A 21514-nucleotide genomic window follows, 5' to 3' on the forward strand; every position below is an offset into this window, starting at 1 on the left:
TGGACACATAGTTAATGACTGTGTTTATGGTATTAAGCTCATTATTATATTAGTCAACAATAATAATTCTAACATAATCTTCATTCTTCATCTAACATCAGGTTTATAGTAAACTTAAGTCGCTTAACATAAATATCAGTATATGAATCAATTATTAAGTTTTTTTCAAACAGCTTCTAAGATAGACCAATAAATAATCGCCATACATCTACTAATTTTTTTGTATTCAACCACTAAACGTTTTCCTTTTCTAATTTACTAGCTACTGCAAAAACAAAGAAAAATCCATTCCAGTCCCGTTTGATTTATTTCAACCGAGTTTTTATTAATATATTTTTGTTTTATTAAAAACTTAGTGATGACAAAACAAAACATATGGAAAGTTCAAAAAAAATCTTCTCGCAATGTCTAATAGCAAAGTTGTAAAAAAAAAAGGGAAAAAATAGATTGGCAGCTGCAAAGTCCATTTCAAAATTTAAAAAGAAAATGGAAATACAACAACAGCTTATATTATAATATAATTACTATATGGCACCAGCTTTATCTTCCGTCATCATCTGTTTCTGAAAGTAAAAATAATTAAATTATAGTATTATACAACATAAGAAATGAGGGGTGAAATAGCTACAAACAGATAGCTGTTGAAAGCTCCTCCATTACCATATTTACAAGAAGCTAATTCAAGTACTAATAGGACAACATGTGATGGGTCACTCCTGTTTGATTTAGTAAAAGGCCTTTTTTTTCTCCCTTCTTCTTTCTCGTCTACATTGTACAGCTTACGACTGTTCAAACTCAAGTTGGTACAAGGGCTAATATTTGAGTCTTGATTCTACCCATGTACGATTGTATTTCTCTGTATATTTGTATATTTTGAGAAGACAAAGGATACAATCTTGTGACGGCTGTATCTAATATTTGAGCCACTTCAGATGGAGGATATTGTCGTTCTGTACATGTCTGCAACACATAAACACACAAGTAAGCCATTAAAATCCCAAGGGAAGTTCTTTGAATCACACTGAACACAAAGCCGGTAAATAATTTGAATCTTTAACACTAAAGCTTATGTGTACCTGTATCATGAGCAAACTAGCAACACATGAAGTGATGATGCCTGAAGGTACTTTTGCCTCACTTTTGTCAGAATCTGTACGCAAATTAGAAGCAGATGAATCACCCGTGATGACAGGCTCTGATTTTATCAGCGAATAGCGATGGACTGATGTTCCATTGACCTGCTCATGAGGTTTATTTGTTAATGCTCTGGACTCAGACGTCATCAACTTGTTATCCATGGAGTCTAGAGCTTCTCTAATCTTTAGATACGCATCTTCCCCTTCCTTACACAATGAAAATGCCTGGAATTTTACATCATCAGATTCACCTCCTAAAATATTTACAAAGTATTGAAAAGAAGAAACTAAACAGTTGAAGCAGCAATTGGTGACTATCCATAAAACTATAACCAAGTCTAAACTACCAGAGAGAATCAAACCCAGCAGAACATAACCTTTTGATGACTTCTGGACAGCAAAGTTGAAGACCAAGCATATACTAAAAATAAATATACAATTTATAAAACAATGTTTATGCCACATACAGATTAATTACAATTATCATTTGCATTAATCAAAAACGATGCTGACACACTAAAAAGCAGAGGGCTTCCAAACCTGAATAGCAGCATCAACCATAGATTGTGCTTTTATTGTCGATCCTTTAACAATTTCAATGAGATTAGATGCCGAGTCTTGAGAAATGGAAAAGTTATCAAATGAACTGGGAACGTTACTGTGGGTAGTGGAATTGATAGGGATCTTCGGACCAGGGAACAAGACATTTCCCGGATGAGTATTACGTTGCCTCAAATCATGCAAAGCTGAAGAAACCTGCATGTCAGAACAAAGAATTAGATGCTGCTAGAAGTAAAAGCAGAGATAGTAACTGAATATAGACAAATATAATATATATATAGTCACGGAAAGCCACGTGCCTGGCTACTGGCTTCATTTAGCTGTACAAGTACTGTGGCGTAATGCTTCTTAAACATTTCACAATCTTTTAAAGAGTAGTCTCCATTATTCTGGTTTTCCAGTATTTCACTATTTGTTTTTCTAAGCTCCATCAACAATGCTTCCTAAACTCAAGAGAGAGAGAGAGAGGGAAGGGGGGGAGAAGAAGCCAATTAAGACCATCAACAATCTTAAGCAAGACACAGTACACACAATATGCTTACATGGCAAATCAAAATGCCATGCGTGACCATATACAGACTAATAATATGAAAAACCAAATCGAACCAAGGTGAGGAAACAAAATATCCCAGAAGAAGAGAATTATAAGAACTTGGTCTCCAACCTCCATTCTGAATGACAAAAAACCTATACTTAAATTAGCGAAAAGTTTATAACCTTTTTGTCAAGAGCACGAGTCAACTCAGAAAGTGCTCGTATATCTGCTTCCCTAGCTTGGTTGTTTTCCACGATAAGAGATTGACTGTAAGCTATTGGTTGGGTACTACTAACAATGTCAATAGCTGCTGCTTTCATATGAGAAACAGCATGGGTTATATCCCCCTGCACATATTACATTTAAATAAATTAAATTAATCGATTTACCGTGCAGCAATTAGTTTAAGGGTTTTCTTTTTCTTTTTTTAATCTAAATTCGTTTAAGGGTTTCTTGTAGATAAAACTCCTAAATTGCTCCTTCTTATGCACTTTCAAGTCCTTGAGCTTAAATTTTTAGCATCCTAAAGTGACTAATTCTTTGCATCCGTTCATCCCTGCTCATAATCCGTCTAAAATTTCAGTTTGAAACTTCCCAGATGAGAAAATACTAGGGCTATCACCACTACAAGGAAGAAATGCTACAGCAAGTGATAAAAATTCATTGTTGGTTGTGTTTACTACAGCAAGCACTACAGAGGATAAGCATGACATCAACAAACTTCACACACTGAAGTACGGCTGGCTGCAATAAACGTAGTACAAGTTTTTGAATTCTATGTTATAGCCTTGTTCTTAAACTAGCAAGTGAATAAATTCCCCTGAATCAAAGATCCTTACAATCTTCAGAGCCCATTAGGAATTGGGCCCCAGACATCACGGAAGCAAACCATACGGCAATGTATACTGACAGCTAAACATGCATAAATTAAACATACAGAGATAGGATCTAACTCGTGATGCCCAGTTAAATTCTTTAAATAATTAAAAAGAAGTGCTAAATGTTTCACTATCTGTAAAAATAAAATAAAAAGAACTGTCAACTTCTAAATGTCACGAACTAATGTTAATCCTGAAGATAAAAAGCTACATAACAAAACTAAGTCAACACATAAAGAGAAAAGAATAAACACATGCAATGGATTGATAACATAAAGTTAAAGATTCATGAAATCAAATTTCTTTGATTAGTATTCTGACCTTTCCATGCTTTCCCAAGGTATTGATAGATGTAGGTCCTTTCTCCATGTGCCCACTTGAAGCAAACATCAAAGGCCCTCCAAAGTTCAGATTCCCATTCGGTAGTGGCTCTTTAGATGTAAGAGAAAAATTGTCAATCGTACTGTTCTGTCTCCTAAGAGATTCTGGCATATTCTCCATTGGGTTTGAAGGCATGCAGTCAACATCCTACAAATAAGACTTTAGTTACCCTCCCAAAAGTGCTTCTATTAAATTGTCACTCTCCCTAAATTCTTCGCTTAATAAAAGAAAAGTGAATAAAATAGTAACTTCAACTAAAATATGAACAACTTGACACTCTTATCACAATCTACTAAACAAGCTATATATATTTACAACTACTCCTAGGCATCGTATGTTGTTTATGCATGATACTCTATGAATCAATAAATCGAATCTCTTCTCAGTATATATAGGTAAATGATTCGCATAAAACCTATGTATTTTCTAAGAATTAGCCTACATACTCATTATCTTCTGAAATTGGAAAATCAAATTAAATGTTCAAGTACCTAAACTCAATGTTACTTCAGAAAACGACAGGTTAGAAAACACTTTCAGACCTGCTCGGAATGGAATTATAACTTTCACCATCACAAAAAGATCATAAAATTATATCCAGAATTTCTCTATTGCTTGTACCCAATGTTGGCAAATTAAAATCCAAAAGCCATCCCCAGAATTAAACGAACTTCATGAACAAAATATGAAGAGAAAAGTTAAAAAGAGCCAAGTACCATGACAAATTCAACACCTATGTCAGGATGGTCAAACTGAATCCTGCACTTGTCATGATCAACTGTAAGCACACTTCCATCGTGAACTTCTCTAGTTTTTGGATGTATAGCAATCACCCGTTGTCCAACTGTAAGAGGTCTCGCTAAATCTGTAGGGAGACCTTCCCTAACTCCATTGCGGAGTTCAGTATAATGCTCTCTAACAGATTCTCGATATTGTTTAAGTTTCTTCCTTTCTTCACGAAGAAAGAGTTCAGAAAACCTCCGAGGTTTTCCAAGGGAACTGCATTAAAAAGCAATCACATTCCATGTTTTATTTTTCATAGAACTTTTTTAGCTAATTGATCATACATGCATAAAGCTTTGTTTGGAAGTGTACCTTCTAATGACACCCCATTCAACCCGAGTTAGCCTTGGGATGTGCCCCAATCCAACATGGTTTAAGTACTCCTCAAATTCCCTCTTGGCAAACCAAGGGTAATCTATCGCACTATAAAACCACTCAAATGTGCACCATCTCCGTACCATAGTTGATGATAGGAAACAAGAAAGTTTCTCCTACAAATAAAACAAGAAAACATCAGTTGATCGTTAACTTCAGATAGTTTTATAATTCAAAGCAAAACAACCAAATAAACAAAAGGTTAAAATTTACCTCTGGCAAAGTGAAATTTTTGTTAACCTTCCGTTTAACAATATTCTGCGTAGACTTTATGTCTTTGGTGGGCAATGTTTGGGGTAGATACATTTTGCGCTTACTTCTTTGCTTAGTTGGTAAGTTAACTTGGCTGGCAGCAGGAACTTGAGTAGTAGATACAGCTAAATCAGTGCCACTTCCAGTTCTTTTAAATTCACCACTCAAAGAACCTTCAGATGATCCTACTGATTTCCACTGTTTTGAAGGAGTAGAAGATTGGCTACTCCGTTTACCTTTAATCACTGGTTTACTCTCCTCTTCACAAATAACCTAAAACAAGTAGATCACAAAGATGATAATAATTAGTCAAACAAATTATTTAAGGAATCCATTGCTGTCAGTAAAACTCAATGAAATCCATAAAAATTTAGATTCCTATTTGGATATGCCTAGCATATGTTTGAGTGCACATGTAAGCATATGAGGGTGGTTGTAGGAAAATTATTTTCTGAGTTGAGGTGGTACTGAGTATTTTCTGGGAGGTCCAAGCTCCTCGAAGAATTTGTCTATCCTTTGGTATTTTAGCCATTTATCAATTCAAGGGTAAGTTTTGAATGTTATTTTAAGTATGACCACCATGAAAGTGAAAGACTACCGCCAATGATATGAGACCTTGGTCTTGGCTTTAAGCAATATACAGAGGCTGATGGAAGCGACTTTCATCAATAAGCTGAAAGATGATATTCGATCAGAGGTGAAATTATTTAATCCGATTGGCTTGGACCACATGATGACCACAATCTAACGGGCTGAGGTCCATAATCTCTTCTGGAAGTTAAATGAAGGACCCAATGTTACTGTGCTTTCATTCAAACATTATTTCGGACATTGGCTCTTTGTTCTCTTCAACCTCCACCAGGCCAATGTCGACACCAAACAAATAATTGCTCCTCACCTAAAGACCATCACAATAATTGATAAAAAGATCTACATAGATTCTTCCTTGTCTAATTCGAGGGGATTAGTCATACCAAAGAAGGCTCTTTATTGTGCAAGCAAAAAAAAATTCAGAGAAGGTCTAAGTTGGGGAAAATTGGAAACAACCAATGGAGGATTGTAAGGTAGAGCTTTAGATGAATGTTGTGGTTTGATTACCATCCTTCAAATCTATGAAGAGCCTACTACATGCCTAATCTTTTTGTGCACGATGGCATGTGACTTCATGGTTTTCCCAATTCCATTGTCTGAAATAAGCAATTTTTCTTCACTTGTTTTGAAAAGGCCTTTTAGGTCTCATTTAGATGATGTGCAGTATGCCAAAAAGGAGATCAAGTTTATTTGGGGCTTCAACCTTATCACCAATGTTCCTTCAATGTTGAAATGAAATGCTTGCTCCTTGCTTCTTCGATACTCATTAAGTGTTGGCACGTGTCGCAGTTGTAACCTATCAGCAAAGCCACCTAAAGAGGCAGTTATCCACCTTGTTTTCCTTGTCTACCTGCTTCGACCTACTCTAAGAGTTGACTAGGACACTCCACTTCCAACCCATCTCACCGTTGAATTTAAGTGGGAGGTGGAACCATAATCAATGTTAGATGTTCATAGAATTGGGGATGCATTTGCAGACCCTACTCATTTGAGACCATCAATAAACAATTTTCTCAATTCCACTTTGAGGGCAAGGTGAAAGTTTGGATGATCAATATTGATCCGACCTTGAACCAAGCCTCTAACCAAATTAATCCATGCTGGGAAGAGGTTGAAAAGAGAATAGTTGTTGTAGCAGCCTCTGAGTGGAATAGTAAGTTAAAGGATGCTTGGTAAGTTTTCCTAGGAGAGTGATGTAGGAAACATTGTTAATAGTTGGGTGTGTGTAAGGGTATTACATTTTGTATTGTGGTGCTTCATATGACATACTGAGTTTTCAGCCCCCCCTCAAAGAGTACTTATCTTTGGATGTATTTCAACCATTATCAAGACATAAGACCAACTTTGGTCCGTGCTTCCTTAGAATTGTACTTTGGATTGTTGTCGTTTGATAGCTCAATACTTATCACAAGACAGCATAAGTTGTCCGTAAAATTGACTCAAATAAAGAAATATAAATCTAATGTTTATACATATAAATACTTATATAAGCTACATACCTCGGTCTTAAAAGTTCCCTTTAAAATAGCATCTAAACGAGCTTCTACTTTTGACATCTAGAATGTGAATAAAAAATAACATTAGCATTAAACCAAACAATGTGCTGACGACATCAATTCATGAGGCAGAGAGAGAAGCTATCTATTAGTTCTTTTAATGAGATAAGAATGATTTTGAATTCACCTTTGGTATCGAGGACTTCCGCCTCCTTTTCAATAATTTGTTCTCAGAAAGAAGTTGTCCCGTTGTTGAATCATTAATAATATCACCATTTGCATCCCTTCCAAGTGTGGACTTTTTGGAAATTGTAGGGGGTGCCTTTTGTTTAGCACCTGAGAGTTTATTTTTGTTTCTAACTTGGCTTGTCGCTTCAGGTACACTGCTTTTTTCTTCTGCATCTAGTGTTGTTCTTTCTTCCTTCAATTGGACAGACGATTCTAGATACACAAGAATATGACATAAGATAATAAACTACCATAAGAAAACAAGGACCAAATCATTTCAATACACATAGCAAAAATAAGACAGATATCAAAATAGCTGCACCAAAACAACAATGATCCCTGAGAACAAGTTATAATTTTAGATGTAGATCCAACTTTAAAACCTTTTAAATTTATTAGATGTAAATAAATATTAAATCAATCGGAAACTAAAATGAAAACATAACATTCCAGATAAGTTAGAGCATAACAATTCATACAACTGAAAGGTGCTTACCAGATTCCACGGTACATGGAGGCATCATGAGCGACAAATTAGCCAATGTTTGAAGAGCATCAATGGCAGAGCTTTCATCTGGGGTATGAAAATCATGAATTATTAGAAGAAAGCTAGCTTTGAAAGTAAGAAGCAAAAAATTGAACAGTATGCAAATCAGTAACTGCTAGGTACACTAAATTGGATATGGTATTTACATATAGAATTATTTTCATCTGAGTTTAGCTAATATGGAATATGATGTAGCTAGATACCATACTTGAATTTTTGTTTAAGAAAATTTTTGTTGATAGGAAATTGTTTTTAATCTTGTTTTATTTAAATTAATACATGTTTAATTGATTTATTTTTAAAAATACAAAATTAAACTTCATTCGACACTTGTTCAAATTTTCATCTTTTTTAATTTTAGTTTTTGTTTCATGAATAAAATTAAATAATAAATAATTTAAACTTATATTTAATGAACTAAAACAAAGTAAAAGGAATTTAATTAAAAAAATGACTAAATTATGTAAAACAAATAGTTATCATAAACATTTTCAAAATCAAGGATCAAATGTGTGATTTAACTAAAATGCAGGGATCAAAATAATAGGATAGAGTAATAATATGTGCAGACAAAATTTAAACCAAAACATTACACACCTATGGAATTTGGTGAGGATTCATTTTTTCCAATTTGGTTAGGGTAAAGGTTTTTGCCAATATGCAAATTGACAAAAATAGTGTTTTGGTTAATAAAAAAAAAAGTTGGACGAATTAATTAAAACTCAATTTATTTTTTTGTTTTCCCAATTTATTTTTGTTCTCATTGCATGAAAACAAGATTTTCTAAATTGTACAGCATTATGATACACAATTTTATATTGCAACGTTCACTATATTTGAAAAATATTATAAGGTGGTCATAGGCATAGCCTAGTGGTTTCACACTTTTCTTCACAAAGAGGAAGCCTCAAGTTCAAATCCTATCTCTTCCAATATCATTATATATAAATATATTTATATATTATAAGATTACTAACGGATATTTTACAAGAATTTTATTTCCATATATAATTTCTTTTTTTCTTTTAATACACATATCAATTTAATTCCATTCATAATCTTTTAACTAATATTCACTCATCATTCTAATAACCTAATTTGTTGTCATATTCAACATCAAAATGCAGCTCTCATTTTATGATTCATTCATTTATAATTATAGAATAGTGGGTGTATTTGAGAGTAAAATACCATGTTGATTTAAAAGGTACGCAGTTGTATATTTTGTTCTGTTCACTCAAGGATAAATGTGTGCTTACAATTAGAAAAAATATGTGTGTATTCTTATATTTTGTTTTAGAAAAGTACAACAAAGAACCAGATATAAACTTTTGAAAATGTGAAAAAAATACCTCCAAAAAATAACTTTTTGCTTTTCTTCCGTTGACTTTGCGGAGAAACTCGCTCAACTTTCGCATTTGAAAATTCAACACCAATTATTCCCTTCAAACCGCTGATACTTTTCCCTTCTTCTGTGCCACTACATGCTTCCCCACCATCATCATCCTCAACTTTCTCTTTTTTTCCATAAAACTTCTTCCCCTTTTGATGAACCTCAACTGTACCAACGCCTTCCATAGCCATCAAGGAGCTAGTATCCTTCCCATAATCTCCATTTTCAGCTCCCCTGCTTCCAACACTACCTTCAAACCAATCGTCATCCACAGAAGTATCACGGAGTCTTTGTGAGCTCTATGTTAAAATAGAAAGAAAAAAAAAAACAGTTATTTTCACATACAAAGAAATAGATGCACTGCCATAACATAAGAACTTCACTACATACTAGTGCTAATCTTTCCCAGCTTTGAGCAGGAGAAGAGCTGATATGCTTGTATGGTGTAGAAACTTGAGGGGAACCTACTCTTTGAGAAGCCTCAGTCAATGCCAATGCTGCTACATGTGCATCATCATTATCATTCTCAGCCTTTTTGCCCTTCCTATTGGGTGACATTTGATTTTCTCTATAATCTCTCTTATGTGAGTATGAAACTGGAAAGCGTGGTGTCCGCTTTCCAACTACACGAGGCTGGCTACCTGATATAATGTTAAAGCACATTTAAACTCATGTTTCACTTTAGAGTAGATATCAAAAACTAATGAACTTTAATGATGCAGAATTGTCATGAGATTAAACTATCTTCTGTCAAATATTGTACAGAAATTAAGTCTCTTACATATTTTACAAATCTCTCCATAACAATTTTGAATCTAATTAAAAATCCACCCAAATTTTAACTCTATCTAACAACTTATCAAAAACTTCTTCAAAGTCTTCAAAGATTGTTCCATTTCTACATGATTTGTGTTATTTTACAAAAAATAATAGCATAGAGAAAGACTTTTGATATGAATCTGAGACAACACCTAGTTGTTTCAGTACACATATTCATTTGTTATTATTTTGTCCTGTCTTTAATTGATAAAAATATTCCATTTTTACCCAATTCCCTCACTTCACAAATAGTTATAACACACAAGGCAAATATTAAGATCCAACATACAACTGTTACTTTTTTTTATAGTCTTATCCCTGCATAATTCCGTACACCATCAACATCGCTACACACTTTAACCTCAGTGTCATTAATTTACAAACGAATCACAACAGATTAGAAGAAAAAAACTTAATATAGATAAATGCAAACAAAATGATCTTCATAAATTATATAAAACAGCATGTAATTTTACCATCACTGCGTTTCCTTTTGAGTAATGATAAGCATCCATCAGTAGAAGCAACTGAGTGAGATTGGAAAAGATCCTTTGAGGTGTTAAAATTATCTCTGCCACGCTTGCGGTTTGGAAGTTTTCGAGAAATTCCTGAACCATCATTGCTCTCTTGGTCACTATCGCTCCCTTCCTATCAATTTGAGTATGAAAAGAGAAGCCAAAGTCAAATGTGAATTCTCAGCAAAGAAAAATGACGATAGCATTACCCCGAAAAATCAGATGCAACTTAATCTAGCTTTACCAGAACATTATAGTGATCTGTCATCATTGCTATAAGGCCAACAACAGAAGCTGTTCCTTCTGGCAGCGACAAGTATGCCTTAAAAACCAAAACCGCACAAATCAGAATTAATAAATTACTTAACAAAGATAATAATGAAATCATGGCACTATTAGAAAACATGTACCCGATTCATACTGTAAAGAGCCTCAACCATTTCGACAGTTCTGTTGCGCACTGCAGCAGCAACCTAGAATCCACAGAAATCAATAATCTAAATTCAAAAAAGGAAAACAGAGTGCGTAGAATCTAATAGTTCAAAACAGGTGGAGAACACCCTCTAATGTGCGTAAGAAGAAAGACAGTCGAAATGCCTCGATATATCTTTGCCAAGCATCAGAGAGAACAAGCTCTAGTTTATCTCCTCTAATTTATCAAAATAAAAAAGAAAATAATTCCAAATGAGGGAACTGTTTCAAAAAATAAGATATGGCACACCTTCCTCCAGTCTTTTCCATACTTCCGATAAGCATCATAAAAACGCTCAAGCTCTCCCTTGCTCCACTGAGACCCCAACTTATCTGATAGTTTTTTCTTCTGTACACAAAGATTGCAAGCAAGAAATCGACCAAAATAACACTTCCATAATTTCCACAAATCAAATAATAGAAAAATAAAAAAAAAAAATAATAATTACTCTTTGAAGGCTTTTGTTGGAGTTCCCGCCATCAGGAGAAAAGGAAATTGAACCGCGTTGCTTGTTCTTAGCCGAATTTCCTACCTCTTTCTCCGGAGAATAGGAAATTGCACTTCCATACCGCTTGTTCACCCGAGATTTCTTGGTTGGAGCCATTAAGCGCTACACCAAATCTGAAAATTGTTCCATTATGATCATCAACAAGTTTACGAAACTCAAAACAAAATACTCACACTCTATATTACCTAAATTTCACTTGAAGAGAAAAAATAATAGACAAAATATATACCATATAAAATCCCCTAATTCTTACCCAAGAAAAAAAATTAAAAAACTCAATTCCACAAGAAATAAAAGTTAAACGCAAGATGAATTTGGCATAACAGGTCAGGACATAAACCTCAGTGAATCGTCTGAGAAAAACCTTCTCTTTTTTTCTTTTTTTTTTTTTCAGTTTCACATTTTCCATTAATTCAAAAAGAAGTTGAAGGAAAGCAGTAATTTCGTATTCACTCAATTACGACTAAAAAAAACTAACAAACGAATTTTCAAATTTGAAATGAAAATAAAATTTCATTTTAATATACTTTTTTGTAAATATATATATATTTATATATAAATACCTCGAAATGCCGAAAAAAATGCTGAAAAACTTATGCAAGAAAATCACCAAAAATCTTCATCAGCAATTTGACTATCGAAACAAGCAACATCAAAGAAAAAACCAAAGCCAAACCAGAAAATTTAAAAAACAAAACTTTAAGAAATTCAATGCAACTAAAAAAATATTTAAAAAAAATAAATATATATATAAATAAATGAATAAAGAAGACAGAAATAAAATTTAAAAGCACTATCACAAAATTCAAATGTCTGTACCTTTCCAAACCCTAAAGTCATAGATCGAAGGGCATTAGCAGTGATAGGGTTTATCAGAATCTAAATTTGAACAAATTACAGAGGAGAAAAACAAAAAAAAACAAAAATGATAATGTTGAGAGAGCGATTCTTGTTGAAGCAACTTTGAGCAGAGGAGAGAGAGAGAGAGAGAGAGAGAGAGAGAGAGAGAGAGAGAGAGAGAGAGAGAGAGAGAGAGAGAGTGTTTTAGAGAGAGAGAGAGGATGAAAGAAGAGAGAAAGTAGAAAATAGCTTATTGCCGCGAAAGTTGAATGGTTAAGTTGGGGAAAGAGGGGCTGAGCTAAACCATTTGTAAGATCTTTTTATGGGTTTGTAATTTTGTATTTTCAGGGGTGTGTTTGGATGGTGAGGTCAAGGAGCGAAGACTACGTTTATTTTTGTCTTAATCCACTTATTCAACGTTCCCCGCTACTCCTTATTTAAACCTACGGCCTGTATTCGTAGGTCTTTCTTTAGTTCCATACGACTCACCGCACTTGATTAAATTTGAATTTAAAAAAAAAAACAAAACAAAACAAAGAAAAAAAAAAGGACAAAATTACAATGTCGGGTATGTTTCTATTAAAAAAAAAATTATCTTATATTTTTTTGTTTAGAACTCTCTTATAATGTTTATAATCATTATTGAAAAAAAAAAAATCTTGATAATTTTTGGTACATTGATTTTATTAGTTTTTATATAATAAACTCTTAACAATATTGAACATCCTATTCATTAAAACAAAAATCAAAGTTAAATATTCAGACAACAAAATAAGATGAAGACTTATATGCATGAATGGAAACTCTCCATATATAATATCTACTTGAATAATTGAATAATAACATACAAAAAAAAATCCAATACAAATAATATCAGTAAAAATGTATAAAAAAAAAAAAAATCTATATGTAAGGGAAATATTTACTAATATACAGAATTATCAACTAATTTACAATAAAATTCTTACTAAAATTATTAGAAAAACTAGCGTGCTACATCAGCTAAAATTATTGTATCATTAAGTTTTTTTTTTTTTTGAACACTTGTATCATTAAGTTTGAGTACCCGAGATTCAAAATTAAAAACAATGGCTAGCAATATCAACTCATACCCAAAATTTAGTGTGTGGTCAACAAGAATACACAATCAGATTCCTTAAACTAAAACTTATTTTCTATAAGTAACAAAATCATCACTCAAAATTAGGAAATTTCAATAAAGCAACAACCAGAGTTAAAAAAAAAGGGTTGAGATGCAAAATGGTCCTAAATTTGGTAACTAAGTTAGTAAATGTTCACTTTTTAAAAAAATTAAGAAAATTGTCAAATTTAATAAATTAGCTAATAAAAATTATAAAAATAGATTTATCATATATATAATAACAAAATTAAGTTACATAATTTTTTTTAGTATTGCATATTATTATATTGTAACAAAAATAAATAAATATATTAGATCATTTAAATATATACAGCAGTATTAAATATATCATAGTACAGAAAATTAATATACCGTAGTAATAAAATTATATACCACAAAGAAATTATAACAATACTAAGTTAATACTCAAAAATATATATATCATGCTAACAAAATTATATATATCACCATTAAAATATGAATACATACCAAAAAATTTATGTTGACCGAGATTTTCGGCAACTATTAAAATATAATTATAGTATTGAGCTGTAAGAAAGCGAGATGAGGATTTTTACGTGGTTGGGGCGTTAATGAGCCTTAGTCCACGAGTCTTTGTTATTAATGGATGTATTTAATACAGATTCCACACTTGAGGGAATGCTATCCTCATAAATACAGAGAATGTTCTTGGTGAGTATTTGCTCTTCTTGCTTATATGCAACCCAAGATTCTCGACCCCATTAAATGAGTTTTGAGGGGGTATTTATAGTGTTTTGGTGGGGTAATCCCTAGGATTGTTCTTACAAACGTATCTGTAAGTATCCATAAAGTTGGGTATTCCCAATGAATATACCATGGGTGATGCATGGTCAAATCCCTAGGTGCTGTAGGGTTTTTATGAGGAATGTCCTTTTTGCCTTGTGATTGATGTGACTCTTCGCAGAGTAGCCGTCGCTAGACTTAAATGATCATTACTGTGGCGCTGCTGTTTGGGGGTTGTGCCGTCAGACTTTATTGCGTGTTACAGTCCCAACACGCTTCCTCCCATGCGGCATTAAATGCGACTTGATTGCTCAGGAGAGGCCTGACACATCCCGGAGAGGCTTCATGCTATGCGAGCTTCCGGGAGTACCTTGTACTCCGGGTGCCTCCTCCGGGACCTATGCCCAGGGTGCTTCCTTGTGGCGTACAAAGACTTATCAAATATTTACAAGTTATCTGATCCACGTGTCCCTATTCGACTGGTCCACGTATTTTGGGCGAATTCAGGGGCAACAATTTATATACAATAAAATAGAAACTAAATATCATATTAAATATAAATAATATATTATAGACAACAAAAATCATATACCATACAATAAAACGTATATACCTACAATAAAAAATTAAACAAAATAATATAATATTATTAAAAAAATATATATATTATATTAACAAAATTATATATCACCTTTATGTATACTAAAATAAAAACTAAACATGCATTATCTAAAATAAAATGATATACTATACAATAAAACTTATATACCATATAACATAAAATATATACCTTACAATAAAAATATATATAATAATAACAACAAATAAAAATAAAAATATATAGGATGCTAATAAAATTATATATCATGTCAACAAAACTACAATAGAAAATAAAACTTAAATATTATTTAAAAAAAAATTATATACCGTATAACAAAAAATACATATACTATACACCAAAACATATATACAAAAAATAATAATAAAAAAAATATAGATGACTAATACATATATATATATATGTATGTATACTATGCTAACCAAATTATATACCACAATTAAAATATATATACCATGACCATTGTATATAATAAAATAAAAACTAATAAAATATTATTTAAAATAAATAATCATACAATCAAAAAATATAAAAAATAATAATTAAATATATGTAGCATGGCAATAAAATTATATACATACATTAAAATATTTTTATTATGCTAATAAAATTATATACCACTATTATACATATCATAATAAAAAATAAATATCATCTAAGAATAATAATATACCATACAACAAAATAGAAATATACCGTACAACAAAATCTATATACCAACAACCCAAAACAACTCATAAAAAATTATAAAAATTGACATAACTTTAAAATAAAAAAAGATTTTAACAAAACTAATATAGATATACTATAATGTTTACATAATTTGCTTCTAATTCTAAAAAAATAAAAAAAAATTAATAATGTTGAAAAGATGACATTTACTAACATAGTCTTATGATTTAGGGCCATTTGCTATATTTTTTTTAAAATGAGGACATATACTAACATAATCCTATGATATGGGGCCATTTACTATAATTTCCCTAAAAAAAAAAAACAGACGAACACCATTATTGAAGTGTCGAAATCAAAGAGGTCTAAACATGGAAGCCTACTCAACCAATACCCGGATGAGTACTTGAAGGGCTAATGCGGATGTCGACTAGTGTTGCGGATGTTTACCTTTTATAGACGCCAGATCACCAAATAACGGTTATGTTTTTTCTGACAAAGATCAAATCTTGTCCCCACATCCAAGCATGATAGTGCGCACACATCCACCACCTTTTTGTTAGGCGGGTATTACGAACCCCTGCTTGTAAAGAAGAAAGCTTTGGGTGATACGTGGCTTCTACTTTCAAAGGTTGAACCTTTAGATGACACGTGTCCATATGGTACAAAATAGTCTTCATTATCTAGCTGTAGCACACAGGGGAATAATATTTTCTCACAGGACTCAACAGTTAGCTCTAATTTACTCCAATAGTGGGATTTGAGCGAAAACCTTAGGTGGGTCATGTGTCTGTCTATACTTGCCATTTAGCCTATAAGTATCCATCAATTCTCGTACGTATGGGGCATCACAACCTACATAGCTAAAACTTTGTCAATATTACTCTTGGTCTTCTTCTTTTTCAAGAGAAACTTAGGGTAAAGAGTTAGGGTTTCCTGCAAAAATACCGTAAACACATCAAAAATACTCTAAGAGGCTAATAGACTAACTCACAGACTAAGGTTAACTAATACCCAAACCACGTAAAAAATCTTCATCTCTTTATTTTTGCACCTTATTATTTCTTTAGTTCTCAAATATTTAGTTTCCAAAAATCTCGGTAAACATTTTAGTGATTTCATTGAGAGCTGAAAGACATAAATTACTGTTGTTGTCATGGTTTTAACACGAAAGACGGTTCCTAAGAAGACTCTTCAAGGTGGCCTCGAGATGGTCATGGAGGAAGTAAATCCCCTCTCGCCAAAGCACCCATAGTTGAGTGATGTGAGAGGCGGGGATACGTCCAACGTGAAGGACTGAGAGGACGACCCAAACAGCTAGCATAACCACGTCAGTGGTGATAGAGATGCTGAGATGAACGAAAAGGAGGAAGACAATGAAGATTACGTCAAATAAGGGTACTATAAAGATGTACCCCATTATGAGCAATACCCCCAAAGTAGTTTGAGTGTCTAATGTGTAACGTCCCCGCTTCAAGCCTCCATTGGGCCCTTACATCCACGAACTAATGGCTCTTATACACGAGTAAGTCACTCTGGCTGCTTCATGGACTGATGACTGACCCTACAAACCAACACAAGTGTTTCTAGCGTGCTTTGTCCTCACTCACACGCTTCCTGGGAAAACTTCCCAGGAGGTCACCCATCCTAAAATTGCTCCAGGTCAAGCACGCTTAACTGTGGAGTTCTTTCGTGATGGGCTACCGAAAAACAAGATGCATCTTGTTGATATAGGTAGTACCAATCAATCCATTTAAGCCCTCTTCAACTGTGTAGTCCCATACCCACACAGTCTCAGAATCATCCCACTTGACCTTCCCCAGGCGATGTGGGATTGCACAGCTTACCCGGTATTTCCCCTTACGGATCACGGGACTACTGACTGTCACAATCACCCCCCTCCCTTACGAGGTCCGACGTCCTCGTCGACCACACTTCCGGCTGGGTCAAGGCTCTGATACCATTTGTAACGTCCCCACTTCAAGCTTCTATTAGGCCCTTACACCCACGGACTAATGGCTCTTATACACGAGTACGCCACTCTGTCTGCTTCTTGGATTGATGACTGACCTTTATCAGCTTGTAACATCCCCGCTTCAAGCCTCCATTAGACCCTTACACCCACGGACTAATGGCTCTTATACACGAGTACGCCACTCCGTCTGCTTCTTGGATTCATGACTGACCCTACGAACAAACACGATTGTTTTCAGCGTGCTTTGTCCTCACTCACACGCATCCTGAGAAAACTTCCCAGGAGGTCACCCATCCTTAAAATTACTCCAGGCCAAGCACGGTTAACTATGGAGTTCTTTCGAGATGGGCTACCGAAAAACAAGATGCACCTTATTGATATAGGTAGTACCAATCAATCCATTTAAGCCATATTCAACTGTGTAGTCCCATACCTACACAGTCTCAGAATCATCCCACTTGACCTTCCCTAGGCGATGTGGGATTGCACAACTTACCCAGTATTTCCCCTTACGGATCACGGGACTACTGACTGTCACATAATGAGTTGCTCGAGACCAGACAAAAGTTAGCTAGTCAAGAGAAACTTTCTCAAAAGATGGAGAAAATGATGGCTCGCCTTTGAGCCAAGTTTATGTTGGGTTTTGTGCCCTAAATAAAATCCATTTCAATATAATCAGATTTACTTATTAATAAAGATCAGAAATAACATTTTATGTTGCATGGTTCACATGATTTATTTCATGATTATATACATATAATGTATGAATTCTATTTAAGTCCAGAACATATGAATTTGTTAAAAATTATAGTGTTGTCGGCACAGTGGAATATAATCTTAATTATATGTTCGAAAGTTTATTCCCTGATTTGTCAGAACACTGGATTTAGACTGACATGGTATAATCAGCAATAGGTATTCTTACACCTTGGAAAAGTGTTATGTCCTTTCCAGGACATTGGCAAAGTTTACCAGTATCGGATGTAAGGAGTATACATCGGAAGGGACCGATATTGAACTTTGATTAGACATATTAAAACTTACTGTAATATCTATTCAATTCAATATCACTTGTTGATCCTAGATCAAATGATCTTAATCCTGATATGGTTAGGTTCGATCTCAAGAGTACTATACATGTTCTTTGATTTGTTAGTTAAGCCTACTTTTGGGTCAGGGTGATACGTACATTTTGGGAACATGATAGTATAATTGAGTGGGAGCGCTACCATAAATATGGAATCTATAACTTCTATAGGAATTTAGAAGTGAAACGATGATATCCTTCGAGCTTGGCTAAACAGAGATAAATGGTGGACATCTCATTTCACTTTGCTGAAATATCATTTATACGGAGCTAAGTGTTTTAAGGATAAAATACATTGAAGGTGTAACAGTAACTTAGTGCATCTTCAATGTAGATCATCTATTAGAGGGTCATTGATCACATTAGGATTATAACAATGGATAACTAATGACGTGTCTATATCATGGAACATATAGAGCGTTCTATATGACTGAGAGTGCAATTCCAAGTTCTAAGTGTGGATTCAATAAGGAATTAATAAGTTAGGGAATTTACTTGGTAAATTCGGTTCGACTTATTGGAAGCTTGGTTATATAGACCCATGGTCCCCATACTAGTTGAGACCATACTGCTTGTAAGACTCAGTTAATTGATTTTGATTAATCAATTATAATTCTAAAGTTAGACTATGTCTACTTTATGAATTTTCACTAAACAAGGGCAAAATTGTAAAGAAAAGAGATTCTAGGTTTATTTATTAATTAAGATATTTTATATGTCTAAATTAATAAATATATTAAATGACAATATTATTTAATAATTATTCTTAAGTTATTAAATAATTAGAATTGGCATTTGATGGTTAAATTGGAAAATTGGCATTTTTGAGAAAATGGGAATGAAAAATAACAAAATGGGAAAGTTACAAAGTGAGGCCCAATTTCCTTATACGGGCCGCCCACTATGCATAGGCTTTTACCATTTTATTTTTTCATTATTTTAATGCCATACAATTCTAACCGAAACCTAGATGACATTCTATAAATAGAAAGTGTTGGCTTCAGGAAACTCATAACTTTGCACATTTGTTTCTATCAGAAAAAGCCTACACGCCACTTTCTCTCTCTCTTTTCCTCTCTAAAATTTGGAAACCCTTGAGTGATAGAGTAGTGCCCACACACATCAAGTGGTACCTCAATCATAGTATGTAAGACTATGGAAAATCAACACCAACAAGAAGGAGAGAAAGAGATCAAGATTCAGATCTTGATTATGCTCTGCTACAGAAAGGAATCAAGGGCTAGAGATCTGAATGGAATGTGTCATATTATTCCGCTGCACCCACTGTAAGGTTTTCTTAAACTCTTATGTGTTTATTTCATTATTTTAAAATTCATATTAGGATGTTAATCAAACATACTTGGTAGTAAATCTAGATCCTGGTAAAATAATTTCCAACAACTGGCACCAGAGCCATGGTAATGATTTACTTTCATGTAATATGAATTAAAACAATATTTTATATGTTCTGTGTTGATTTGGATGGTTTCATGTTGGTTTATGTGCTTATGTGATGTATGTTAATGTTGTACGAAATTTTTCCATGAAAAATATTTTTTCTATTTTTTAAAATATTTTCTTTGGATTCTTTGTGAAAAATTAAGCAATTTTATTTTTTACGGAACTCGATTCCTATAAAAATCGAGAAAGATATGAATTTTGGAAGATTGGAAATCATGGCTGCTGCATGCAGCCTATCCTGGCAGCCCCCTACAAATTGCGAATTTTGTGGTTTTTCCCCAAAAATCTAATTTTTTATGGGATTGTTTCCCAAAATCTGATATTTCCAATTTTAGATTTTTCCAATTTGGAATATTTTCACTTTTAAATATTTCCTATTATGGTCAGATTTAAAAATTTGTTAACTTCTTTAATATTTATATATTATTTAATTATAAGATTAGAAATTTTGATATTTAATATATTTTAAATTAAAAGATAACTTTGTCTTTTTCTTTAAAATATTATATTAAAATTTTCTTATATGATAAATTAAATAATTAATAAATTTGAAATTAACATAGATATTTTTATAGATATACTTACCATAATATTTTCAAATTCAAAATTTGTTATTTTGTTAAATATTTAATTATTTATAAATTATAAGTTTAAAAATGATCTTTATATATATATATATATCATTTTTTCCTTATTGGAAATTTATAAATCATATCTTAAATATTTAAATAACTTAGATATTCTGTAGAAATTTGAATATTGCTTAATTTAGATATTTTGACATATAATTATGGTAATTATTATTTATTTGTTATTTTATTCCTAAAATAATAATTATCTAACTAAATCTATTTTAAAATTGGTTTATTTTATTAAATTATAAGATTTGAAAGTGATATTGAAGATTCTTTCTTTCAAATCATTGATCTTATTAGATATTTAATTTAATTTGATTCAAATAAACCTAGATATTTTAAAATTAGTTTTTTTTTTTTAATTTTGAGATTTTAGGGTTTGTTTTAACAACCCTAAATTTTCAAAATCTAGTTGGTTAGTTTAAAAATAATAATTTAATTATATTAATATCTTATTTCACATCTGTTACATGGACAATGTTTGTTTATTTTTATATTGTTTATTCAAAACTTTTTTTAACAAACCTATTATTTATTTGATCTAAATTGCTATGATTAACTTGTTGACAGATCAAATGATCTGATTTTAATCATAGTCCAATTGTCAATAGATCTTATAAATAATTTATAACAGGTAAATTTTGTACTTCTTTCATCTGTGTAAACCTAGTAACATGATAGGACCCATCCAAATCATTTGACCTGTGTGAGCCTATATGTTTGCTATTGGGCTTAGATTTGGGCTTATTCAATGAATAACAATTGCTTATTTAAAGGTTAAATTCCTCTCTTTTGGGCCTTATGTGAGAGTTGGGGGCCAATAAAAGTGGGTACGACATACTGAACCCA

At 32.7% G+C, this 21514-nt stretch overlaps 1 protein-coding gene across 13 annotated transcripts; it reads right to left on the reverse strand.

Annotated features, from left to right (window-relative positions):
* Nucleotides 1-493: 493 nt before the first annotated feature.
* LOC115718925 (protein ALWAYS EARLY 2) lies at nucleotides 494-12712 on the reverse strand. 13 transcript variants are annotated; one of them, XM_030647744.2, is made up of 21 exons: nucleotides 12290-12658; nucleotides 12034-12104; nucleotides 11411-11583; nucleotides 11212-11310; nucleotides 10901-10963; nucleotides 10735-10812; nucleotides 10452-10623; nucleotides 9547-9797; nucleotides 9116-9455; nucleotides 7713-7790; nucleotides 7176-7429; nucleotides 6992-7048; nucleotides 4863-5174; nucleotides 4587-4765; nucleotides 4208-4490; nucleotides 3432-3638; nucleotides 2415-2579; nucleotides 1997-2140; nucleotides 1677-1892; nucleotides 1077-1361; nucleotides 494-960 (listed from the first exon to the last, which is right to left on the reverse strand). In XM_030647744.2, the coding sequence occupies exons 3-21, from the start codon at nucleotides 11564-11566 to the stop codon at nucleotides 796-798; spliced, it is 3504 nt and encodes a 1167-aa protein (XP_030503604.2). In that variant the 5' UTR covers nucleotides 11567-11583; nucleotides 12034-12104; nucleotides 12290-12658; the 3' UTR covers nucleotides 494-795. The 13 variants fall into 13 exon arrangements, with proteins under 13 accessions (XP_030503604.2, XP_030503608.2, XP_060966817.1 ...); XM_030647748.2 differs by lacking the exon at nucleotides 12034-12104 and having other exon boundaries at nucleotides 9625-9797; nucleotides 12290-12667; XM_061110834.1 differs by lacking the exon at nucleotides 12034-12104 and having other exon boundaries at nucleotides 11212-11307; nucleotides 12290-12659.
* Nucleotides 12713-21514: the final 8802 nt, after the last annotated feature.

The sequence above is a fragment of the Cannabis sativa genome, chromosome 2 (assembly GCF_029168945.1).
Source record: "Cannabis sativa cultivar Pink pepper isolate KNU-18-1 chromosome 2, ASM2916894v1, whole genome shotgun sequence".
Lineage (NCBI taxonomy): Eukaryota > Viridiplantae > Streptophyta > Magnoliopsida > Rosales > Cannabaceae > Cannabis > Cannabis sativa.

Bases quoted from the DNA above. Each gene is read 5' to 3' on its own strand.
- LOC115718925 (XM_030647743.2), bottom strand. From the start codon at position 11,566: ATGGCTCCAACCAAGAAATCTCGGGTGAACAAGCGGTATGGAAGTGCA. The intron at 11,311-11,410 runs GTAATTATTATT...CTTTGTGTACAG, and splicing joins CCAACAAAAGCCTTCAAAGA to AAGAAAAAACTATCAGATAA. The intron at 2,580-3,431 runs GTCAGAATACTA...TAATATGTGCAG, and splicing joins CCTTGGGAAAGCATGGAAAG to GGGGATATAACCCATGCTGT.